The 11,881-nt window shown below is 41.1% G+C and overlaps 1 protein-coding gene across 1 annotated transcript; it reads right to left on the bottom strand.

The window, feature by feature from the left end:
* Positions 1–352: 352 nt before the first annotated feature.
* LOC116893094 (protein FAM111A-like) lies at positions 353–6,864 on the bottom strand. Its single transcript, XM_032895038.1, has 4 exons — positions 6,691–6,864; positions 4,709–4,819; positions 1,168–2,015; positions 353–1,127 (listed from the first exon to the last, which is right to left on the bottom strand). Exons 1-4 carry the CDS (start codon positions 6,862–6,864, stop codon positions 353–355), a joined length of 1,908 nt encoding a protein of 635 aa, XP_032750929.1.
* Positions 6,865–11,881: the final 5,017 nt, after the last annotated feature.

Raw genomic sequence — 11,881 nt, forward strand, 5'->3', positions numbered from 1 at the left:
TTGCCTAGAGAAGAACTAACAAGAAAGAAGACCCCAGCTGGGGCTGGCTCCTGGAAATTTTGGAAATTCATTTGAGTAGTGATATTCATTTTTATTGAGGACTAATTCCAAAAACTTTGGCATTGTAGGTAAGTGCACAAGTAAGCCGTATTCCCAGCCATTGCTTTTTGACTTAAAAGCAATTATTTGCCTGTTATAAAAACAAGTTAATGCTTTTAGAAAACTCAATTCTCTTCAAGAGTCACAAAAGGGAATAAATTCTCTTTAGCCCTAAAAGTCTACACTACACATTTCTACATCCTGCTGATATACACAAACTTCATTATACCACATTTCATGTTTTTGCTTAATATCAGCAAGGATGTGTTCCATTCTTGTGCCAAATTCCACAAATATTATAATCTCTATGTTCATACACACAATAGAAGCCAACAGTATTCATGGCCACCAGAGAACCTTTACAGTCAAACACTGGAGATCCAGAAGACCCACAATAAAAAGTATTATAGGTAACATCACTAGGGTTATCAGTCGTATTTTGGAAACTTCTCTGAGTGTACATATGGAGGTACTGAAAGGGATGGCCTTGACCTGCTGTTGCTGTTCCAAGAACCCATTGCTGATCTTTCTCTTTCTGTCTACCTTGAGGGATCACTGTACAAGCATCACTAAACTTCTGTTGTCCATTTCTATAGCCAATCATACAGATTAACCCACTGGGAATTGCAGTAGATATTCCATTGTACAGTCCAGCAGGTACTTGTTGTCCATTTTCCTTCAGTTTCAGGACACAGTAGTCAAGAGTTATATCAGATATCTCAAACCAAGGTTCAATGCCAAAATAGCTGTCCGAGGTCATCTCTTTACAATAGTCATAAGCAAATGTCACCCTCACACATCGACTAATTAGGTCTGTACACGCAAGTGGGTCTATCCCTTCTCCCACAATGTCATTTAACACATGCCGACAAGTGAATATGTATAACCCTCTAAAAACAAAGCAAGTAGCACTACCTCTGTGTCCATTATTGTCCCAAACTATGAGGCCAACTGAGGGAATGAACTGTGAAACCATTGTAACTACATTAGCTGGAGTAGAGTTTTTGGTCAGTTTCCTGAACTCGCTTCTATGGATTTTAAAAAGTGACCATTCTTCCCCATTTTTACTTTCCCCCATCAATGTATGCTCTGATTTTCTCGCGTTCTCCTATCAGTGTGGGATACTTATCCACAATGTATCCTTGCAACACACTAAAGCTTCTGTCCTCTAACTCAGAGTTCTGAGTGGCTACTGCTGCCCAAGTGCTCTTATTGATCTCAACCTCAATCTGGAAGACCTTGCCCTCTAATGCATCTACTGGCTGCGTGTTTGCTATGATGGTGTCATTATTAATGAGTTTCCAATGGTCACTCTCTACAAAGCACTGAAACCTGCCATCTTTCCTCAGGGTGGCCTTGATGGTCTCTCCTTTGAAGCCATACACACAGAGTTTGGTGCCCTCCTCGTGAAGCTCCCTGCACTTCAGAATTCTTTGCTCCCTATTCCCGACTGCATGGATGTAAAATACAACACACTCAGCAGATGACTGGTCAATGCGGCCAAACACTTGGTTATTTTCTTTCTCTTTACTTTCAGTTTTAGAAAATGTAATGACCATATGGCTGCCGTCTGGAATACAACGGAGGGGCATGCCAAGGTTTATGTACCCCTCTATTCCTTCTATGCTACACACCAACATTTCTTTGCCTGGCTGGATTTCTATCTCTCTTTTGAGAGGGTCCAGCTTGTGCAGTACCTCATATAAGCTGCCTGTCTCCATATTGATGTTAATCTGTATATCTTTCTGTTCATTTACCCCCAAGATGGTTATTTTGATTATTTTTGTTGGGACAGTCATCCAGAATTGTTGAGTTTGGTTAGAGGAATGGATTCTTGGCTCTTGGGTATTAGGTATCTCAGTTGTTCTTTTTTGAGATCCCAAAATCTTGGGATCATTTTTCTTCTCTTGAATGACCTAAAAAGAGATAATAGATAATTTAAATTTGAATTCCAACTCTACCCTTTGTTTCCCTTATTAGTATGCAATTCAAAGAATTAATGAATATATTTAAGTCAGGATTTAACCCAGGATCCAAATTATAAGCTCAGCCACTTAGCATATCCAACAGATAAACTTTTCATATTACAAATGGCTTTTATTCCCAAACAAATAGGCAGTTAGGAAACGTAACTGTTTCTCAGATTTTAACTATCTACCAGTTTCCACAAAACCATTTTTGAATATTTTATTTTCAGGAAAAGAGTTTTTATCGTTGCCAACCATAGCAAAATTATGATATATAAATTTGAATTTGTTCATTCATTTGTTGTTTTGTAAGAGATTTTCTTGTATTTTGAATTATGTGTGTAAATATGTAATTGTGGGTAAGTTCATGTAAATGCAGTGCCTGAAAAGACACTGAGAGCATTGGATCCCCTAGAGCTGTATTTCCAGCCAATTCTAGTCTCATGATCTAACTGGCCAATGAACTACTTAATGTTCTCCTTAAGATCAGTACTTTCCTTTAAAAGCTGAGCTCTCTCTCCAGCCACCTATTATAGTTTTTCTGAAACTAGAATTTATTCAATAGGTGGGATAACCCCAGAATAAAATATGTAGCTGAGGCTGGCCACAAACTTATGATGTCTCCTTTCCTATGTGCTAAAATTCTAGGAATACACCACCACACCCACCTTTAAAAAACTCATTAAAAATTTTAATAAGGATATGCTAGTGTGATTTGATTTTTATGTCAAATTTTTGTTTCTTTTTACATGCATTTGTTTGTGGACTTTGGGTCTCTGTGTATGTGGGTATTCATATGCCTGTGGGCACATATGTTTGCACCGCACATGGAGGTAAGAAGCTGAAGTTGGGTGTCTTCTATGAACATGATGTATTTTATATATGGAGTAAGAGTCTCTTCAAACAGGAACTTTCTAATCACATCAATCTAGCCAGCATGTTCCAGACTTCCCTTGTCACTTTTTCTCATCTACTGGTATTTTAGGTGGGGAATCATGACCACACAGTATTTACTTAGCTCTGGGCATCTGACCTAAGTTCCTCACATTTCTGTATCAAATGTTTTACCTACTGAGCCGTCTCTCCAGGTGCTATTTTATGATTTATTTATTAGTCAGGGAGAAAAACTAAACAACCGATCATTGCTTAATTACTTACTCATAAAAATCAATACATTGATTCACCCGGTGTATCATGTATTTCTTGATTGCACAGATCCACAAATCCTATGAATGGCCTCACATTTTGATAGAGAAATTGATGATCAGAATATTATCTTCTAAGTACCTTTCCTCATGCTACATGAACTTCAAGTACACTTTCTGATACCTTCTCCCATTAGACTATGAGTGATATTTGTAAATTTTGCACCCAAGTCTGCATTTGTATAGGACACTGTCTTAAAATGCAGGGAAGGAGGAGAAAAGGAGAACTAATGTGGGTAATCAAATAACAAAAGTCAGCAAAAATAAAAGCCTTTCATCCCTATGTTCCCACATTGTATTCATGTGGTGGGAAATAGCAAAGATTAAGCTTCTCTTCATTTGTCCTAACACTGATACTCTGCTTTATACATATAATGGAGTGTTAGGTAATATAAATAAATGCCCTGCAGGCAAGCACAAAAAGTCTCAGAAACATCTCCTAATCTAAATGCTGTCAGAAATATCTGTGCACGACGTTGATAGCATGCTGTAGCATGCTATCATCTACCCACCTGTCTTGGAGGCATATAGACACTTCACCAATTTTTTTTGTTTGTGTTGTGCATTTCAGACAATGGCTTTTAAACAGGCCTGAAATGTGCAAACCTCTGCCTCTGCCTTCAGACTACTTGGATTGTAGGTGTGAGTCACCATGAGTTCTTCACATTTTTGAAAGGATGTGGTAACTAATTTGCTCTGTCACAGAGTAGGACTGGGGCAGGAGACAGATCTAGAAAAAAATACCCTGTGAATTTTCTATATATTTAGAATCTTTGACCCTTCTAGATCTCAGAAAAGAGGAAGCAGGCTGAAGGACTGGCAGTCTTAACCACTTATTATGAATTCAAGTAGCATTTTAGACTCAGGAGAGAAACAAAATCTGGCATGTCAGCGGAGCCTATAAAGCAAAATTAACTGACTTCAGGTAACCAACTTTGTCCCTTCTCCCCATAAACAAATTGGAGGTAGAATCTCCTTCACCCACTTAATGAGGTGAGGGTAAGGATATATGTGTTGTAAAGCTCTATGCAAATATAGATTGTTAAGATTCAGTACATTAGCCACACTCAGAGTAAAATACTCATACTCTTAAGTAGTACTAATGTTGTTATTTCTAACATGTAGCATTTGCCCTTTTAAACATTATTGTTTCAAGGACTGAAGAGACAGCTTGGTGGTTAAGAGTTACTGCTCTTCCAGAGAGCCAGATTTGGTTGCCAGCACCCACAAAGCAGCTCACAACTGTCTGTAACTCTACCTTTAGGGGATGAGATGCCATCTTCTTGCTCTGTAACACCACGAATTTCACCATATGAAATATTCCCAGTATTCATGAGGCCATGTCTTAACAGGAAGGTTTATGTGGCCTAGAGTCTAGGAGGATATAGCCTAGTAGTATGGAATACATCACAAGTCCACACATGTTTATAGACATACCTGAGATGAACAGTACTTGATTTTCATGGCTTCCTTTAAATTGTTATGGTCCTTCTGTGACTCGTGCTCTTCAGAACTCATGGTGGCTTGGAGATGAAGCAGATGTTTTAACTGAAACAGTAATTTCAAAGAAGTAAATGTTACAGCAGTATCTTCACAGCAGTCACATAGTGTACCCAGGGAAGAATAAATTTAAATCCTTTATCCTATCTTTCCTCTCCTGCTTTCCATGCCCTAGGACACAGTTAGCAACCAAATAGTTCAAACCAGGTTATTGTTGTAGCCTGCTATGCAAGAGTACATGGCTTCACTCCACAAACATTTAACATGCCTAAGAAGGAAATCGGTTATTTCCACTGCCGTCTTGGATCTTTGGTCTAGAAAGGTCACTCAAGAAAATGCATTTGATGTGAATGCTTCACTCCTTCTTTAAAAGGGAAACAAGAAAACCCTTGGCAGGGAATAGGGAGGCAAAGTTTAGAACAGAGGCAGAAGGAATACCCATTCAGAGCCTGCCCCACATGTGGCCCATACATATACAGCCATCCAATTAGACAAGATGGATGAAGCAAAGAAGTGCAGGCTGACAGGAACCGGATGTAGATCTCTCCTGAGAGACACAGCCAGAATACAGCAAATACATAGGCGAATGCCAGCAGCAATCCACTGAACTGAGATCGGGAACCCCGTTGAAGGAATCAGAGAAAGAACTGGAAGAGCTTGAAGGGGCTCGAGACCTCATATGAACAACAATGCCAAGCAACCAGAGCTTCCAGGGACTAAGCCACTACCCAAAGACTATACATGGACTGACCCTGGGCTCCAACCTCATAGTTAGCAATGAATAGCCTAGTAAGAGCACCAGTGGAAGGGGAAGCCGTTGGTCCTGCCAAGACTGAACCCCCAGTGAACGTGATTGTGGGGGGGGAGGGCAGTAATGGGGGAAGGATGGGGAGGGGAACACCCACAGAAGGGGAGGGGTAGGGGTTAGGGGGATTTTGGCCTGGAAACCGGGAAGGGGAATAATAATCTAAATGTAAATAAGAAATACTCAAGTTAATAAAGATTAAAAAAAGAAAAAAAGAAAATGCATTTGAGGATAATCGCTACACACAGCATTTAGACACTAAAAAATTAATTTTAGGGATGTTTCTTTTTTTAATTGTTTATTAGATATATTTCTTTACTTACATTTCAAATGTTATTCCCCTTCCCAGTTTCCTGTCCATAGGCCTCCTTTCCCTCTCTTCCTCCTCCCCCATAAAGGTATTCCCTCTATACATCCCCCTTACTGTACTCCCCCCCCATATTCCCCTGCACTGGGGGAATTCCCCAACCTTGGCAGGACTAAGGGCTTCCCAGTCCACTGGTGCCCCAACAAGGCTATTTTCTGCTACATATGCAGTTGGAGCCCTGGGTCAGTCCATGTCCTTTGGTAGTGGTTTAGTCCCTGGAAGCTCTTGTTGGTTGTTGTTTTTATGGGGTTGCAAGCTCCTTCAACTCTCTCAATACCTCCTCTAATTCCCCCCAAGGGGGTCCTGTTCTCAGTTCTGTGGTTTGCTGCTAGCATTGACCTCTGTATTGGACATGCTCAGGGATGTTTCTTAAAGTAAGCCACCAGGTTTATGGGTGGTTGCCAGGTTTTACTATCCAAATGCGCTCCCTTAGGCTCTGGTATTCTTTGACTCCCCCAAGAACTGCAAATGACACACAAGTGGGTCTGAGCCTGCTGTTCTCTTAGGAACTGCAACATGTGGGTGCCCGTTTGCCACACACCCCCAGACACCCACTGAATAAGGCTTTTCTGGATTATTACATGGCAAATAAATCCTCCCAAGCTCCAAGTTGGGCCCCCAAACCAAAAGTAACTCACCTAAGAAACAGGTCCTGTCCCTGTGCTTCCCACTAGGAGTCTGAAGACTGCTGCTTGAAGAGGGTCAGAAAAAGTGAGGCAAGAGATGGGGCAGTGGGAGGGGCCTTACCCAGCCTTCATTGATTGCCTCATGCACCCCTTTGTGGTGGCAGGAAACAGATGATGTTACCCAGAGGCCAGAGTACACACACCACTTCAGAGCAAGCTTTTCCTGTTGAAGAGTTGTAACTGTTGCTGAGTAGAAACAGGTTTTGTTTTTCTCTTCAAGTTCCTCTTTATTCATGCGCCTTAGAATATTCCCGGGTGGGTACAGGACCACATATCCAACAGGGTTCGCTAATGGGTGGAGCCAGGGTGAAAGGGTTCCTGCCTCAGCTCTACCTGGGCTCACAGGGAGGAACTTGTTTGGAAAGCATCCTGAGTCTTGGCTAGAGGAAAGGAGGAGAACCAGGTCATATAGAGCCATTTGCTACAGTGACATTAATCCCTCTGGCCACGTACTCACTTAAGTAAGTTCCCAGGAAAGAGGAGGCTACATCCCCTGTAGGTAGCAGGTGAAGGCTTCGAGAATCAGGAAGAAAGTTTTGTGTGTTGGTTGGTGTCTCTGTTGCATGACTGGGGTTTCTGCCTGGCTCTAGGAGGTGGCCTCTTTCAAATGCTGTTGCCTGTTCCTAGCGTATGTTCTTCTAGCTGTGCTGCTTTGTGTGACCTCAGTAGGAGAGGAAATGCCTATCCTCTCAGAGTCTTGAAGTGCCAGGGTGGAGGGGTAGTCAGGGGGCCCAGCTCAGAGTAGAAAGGGAAGGGAGAATGAGGGAAGGATTGTGGGAGGGGCTCCCAGGAAGGGGGCAAGTATCAGGATGTAGAGTGAATAAGTAAAAAGGCCACATTGAAAGTATTTGGATGTGAAATTTAGGTGGGATTGAGCATTGTTAGAGACAGGAGCTAAAAAGGAGAACTTTGAGGCAGAAAGGCCAGAAAAGACACAGAAAGACTTTAAGGGAGATGGTTAAAGAGATTATTTGGGCTATCAAAATGGAAGGAAGAATTCTGGGAGGTGGAGGGAGAAGAAGAGAGAGGAGTGAGTTGTGGGCTAAATCAACCAAACTATTTTGAAAATGTCATAAAAAACCGTGTTTTCATAAACTAACTAAATGTAGCCTTTAGGAGGGCTGCACATGCAGTCCATTTGGTAGAATTCTTACCTAGCATGCTTGGAGTTCTGGATTTGAACTCCAATCATGTGCATATGCACACACATACATACATGCCACACAGACACAGGTACACATGTAAAAACACAGACTAGAAGGCAATTACTTTGTCTACACAATGAGATTGAAGCTGGCCTGGAATACACAAAATACATTCTCAAAAAATAAATTCATTAACAGGCAAATCAGGAGAAAAATAAAGGCTTCAGCTCAATTGGAATTTCTCTTTAGAACACAAGCAATGATGGGACTATGGGAGTTTATTGTAGAAGAGAAATGGAAATTTTCATACTGTGCCAAATTTTAGTCTGACACTGTCAAGCTTTATGTTTTTCTATAATGGCAACAGATATAAAACAGGGCAGCTGAAAAGTCACCTATGTCAACTGGACAAAAACACTGACAGTTGGATATTTTAGAACATTAATTACATGTGAATGCAGAGAATTCATAAAGGGCTTGGTGTCAGTGGTTTCTGAGGTTGTAAGATGTTGTAATCTCCATCAAGGATCAAGGAATGTTATAATTTATGCTTATGTATATGAGTATCATGGGGGCACCTTACCTGTGAGCAAATACTACCACTCCTGCCTTACCAGCCTGAGAACATGTGTAGACATCATAGATAGTGAAAGGCAAATGGTAGACAATTCTACTTGGAATGTCATGGACAGATGTCATGACAGATATGGCATTGCAATATCTTACTTAAAAGTGGAATAGCTGTGATCTCTGCAAAAATTGAGAGTGTCATGGTAAGAAGTCACAACAACACTTCAGACATCTCCACTTCTGTTAGGAATGTTTCTCCCTTTCCACTGTTTTGGTCTGACACTCTTTAGCTGCAGTCTTAGAAATATCATTCATTCCTGTCCTCCTCAAATAGCTAATAGTTCTTACAATAATTGTGGTAGCTCTATTCCATATTTCATCCTAACTCTCTTCAACTATCCTCAGCTTCTTCAAGAAGCCTTGCAATCCCTGAAGAATTCCAGACATCCCAGTTGTATCAAGGTACCTCAAGTCCAAATCAACCACACAAGCCAGAACACAGAAGCTGATAAGACCAATTTGAGGGAGAGACTCAGAATAAGATGTCTCTTATCAAGAGTAAGAAATGAAAACTTTCAGGTACTTTGAAAAAAAATGACAGATTTTGGTAAAGCTAAATGTTATCTTAGTATAGGATCCATCTGCTACAAACTTTAACAGCTATTTATCCAATAGCGTTGAGCCAGCCCTGCCTCTTGTCTGCTGTGGTGGTGTGGATGAGGGTGGGAAGCCCTCTTTCCCTCTCTTGTCCCTAGTCACCTATAGCAGATAGGAGCGCTGTCTCCTGGGTCATGAGAGTGAGAAATCTGGCCATGTCCCTCACTGGCTGCAACACTCTGCAGAGTTGGACCTGCACCTTACCTGGGAAGCAGGGAAGAGCTTGTCCCTGTTCCAGAGTTGCTGGTGAGCTCGCCATGAATGGCATGAAGGCTTGTGAGGCAGGAAAGCTGGCAGGCTGATGTGCTCTGGTACTGCTCAGTCCCAGATCCAAGAAACTGAATTGGCCCACTCAAATATCTTCCTCATCAATATACTGCTTGAGCACATGGAGCTACTACTGGTCCTACAGATCCAAAACTATAGGATATTTTTGACACAGGGCAACAATAGAATATCCAGAGGAGTCCCAGTGGGGTTCCATTATAAATAGAGCAGCAGAAGGAATTTAAAATTCTACCCAAGATCCACCTGACCTCTTTAGATATTACTTTCTATGCTGGACAACCTCAAGTTTGAAAGTCATTATCCTTCTCAGTTGGCTAAAATGCTGCATTCTGGAGTCCTAAGCTACTTGGAATGTTTATGTGTGACCCAATTCCCTGGAAACTTCCACTTCCTAAGGGAAGAAGGGATATAGATGAGATGGGACAGCTGCTTGGCAAATCCTCTCCTATGCCTCAACTGTAAATCAGACATACATGTTCAAAGGAGACTATTTTCATTATTGTGGTTTGTAGTGTTAAGATGATTGCTTCTGCCTTGGAAATACCTCAAGCTGTTCTTTCTTAGCAGGGAAGTGATTAGACGTAGTATTAATATTATATTACAAAAAATTTTGAAATCCTAATTTCTTCCATATTTCATTAAATTTTTGCATACAGGTCAAACAAATGTGGATATGTATACACATTTTCTTTAATGAAGGTAATATTTTGGTGAATTTTTCAAAGATATACCTTAAAAGATGTTCTATACATTTCCTACTTAAATTGTTGGGGATTTGGAGTATGCACATGATAGAAAAAGATTATAATATATTGATTAAAGTTACTTTATTTTCTTTTTCTAAATTTTTTCCATCTTCATTAAATTGAGTATTTCTTATTTACATTTCAAATGTTATTCCCTTTCCTGGTTTCCAGGCCAAAATTCCCCTCACTCCTCCTCCTCCCCTTCTATATGGGTGTTCCCCTCCCTATCCTCCCCTCATTACAGCCCTACCCCCAAAATTCCCATTCACTGGGGGTCCAGCCTTGGTAGGAACAAGGGCTTCCACTTCTACTGGTACCCTTACTAGACTATGCACTGTTACCTATGCAGTTGGAGACCAGGGTCAGTCTATGTATACACTTTAGGTAGTACCTTAGTCCCTGGAAGCTCTGGTTGGTTGGCATTGTTGTTCATATGGGGTCTCAAGCCCTTTTAGTTCTTTCAGTCCTTTCTCTGATTCCTTCAACGGGGGTCCCTTTCTCAGTTCAGTGGTTTGCTGCTGGCATTCGCCTCTGTATTTGCCATATTCTGGCTGTGTCTCTCAGGAGCGATCTACATCCGGCTCCTGTCGGTCTGCACTTCTTTGCTTCATCCATCTTGTCTAATTGGGTGGCTGTATATGTATGGGCCACATGTGGGGCAGGCTCTGAATGGGCGTTCCTTCAGCCCCTGTTCTAAACTTTGCCTATCCCCTCCTAAGGGTATCTTTGTTCCCCTTTTAAAGAACGAGTGAAGCATTCACATTTTGATCATCTGTCTTGAGTTTCATGTGTTCTTTTCTCTAGGGTAATTCAAGCAATTGGGCTAATAGCCACTTATCAATGAGTGCATACCATGTATGTTTTACTGTGATTGGGTTACCTCACTCAGGATGATATTTTCCAGTTCCATCCATGTGCCTATGAATTTCATAAAGTCATTGTTTTTGATAGCTGAGTAGTATTTCATTGTGTAGATGAAACGCATTTTCTGAATCCATTCCTCTGTTGAAGGCATCTGGGTTTTTTCCAGCTTCTGGCTATTATAAATAAGGCTGCTATGAACATAGTGGAGCATGTGTCTTTGTTATATGTTGGAGAATCTTTTGGGTATATGCCCAAGAGTGGTGTAGCTGAGTCCTCAGATAGTGCAATGTCCAATTTTCTGAGGCACCTCCAGAGTGATTTCCAGAATGGTTGTACCAGTCTGCAATCCCACCAACAATTGGAAGAGTGTTCCTCTTTCTCCACATCCTCGCCAGTATCTGATATAGCTAAAGGTTTGATCTTAGCCATTCTGGCTGTTGTGTGGGGGAATCTCAGGATTCTTTTGATCTATACTTCCCTTATGACTAAAGATGCTGAACATTTCCTTAGGTGTTTCTCAGCCATTCGGCATTCCTCGGCTGAGAATTCTTTGTTCAGCTCTGAATCCCATTTTTAATAGGATTATTTGTCTCCCTGAAGTCTAACTTCTTGTGTTCTTTGTATATTTTGGATATAGGCCCTCTATCTGTTGTAGGATTGGTAAAGATCTTTTCCTAATCAGTTGGTTGTCATTTTCTCCTAAAAACAGTGTCCTTTGCTTCACAAAACCTGTACAGTTTTATAAGATCCCATTTGTATTCTTGATCTTAGAGCATAAGCCATTAGTGTTTTGTTCAGGAAATTTTCCCCAGTGCCCATGTGTTCGAGATGCTTCCCCACTTTTTCTTGTAGTAGTTTGAGTGTATTTGCTTTGATGGGGAGGTCCTTGTTCCACTTGGACTTAAGCTTGGTACAGGGTGTTAAGAATGGATCAATCTGCATTCTTCTACATGCAGACCTCCAGTTGAACCAGTACCATTTG

The sequence above is a fragment of the Rattus rattus genome, chromosome 2, assembly GCF_011064425.1.
Source record: "Rattus rattus isolate New Zealand chromosome 2, Rrattus_CSIRO_v1, whole genome shotgun sequence".
In the NCBI taxonomy this organism is placed as follows: domain Eukaryota; kingdom Metazoa; phylum Chordata; class Mammalia; order Rodentia; family Muridae; genus Rattus; species Rattus rattus.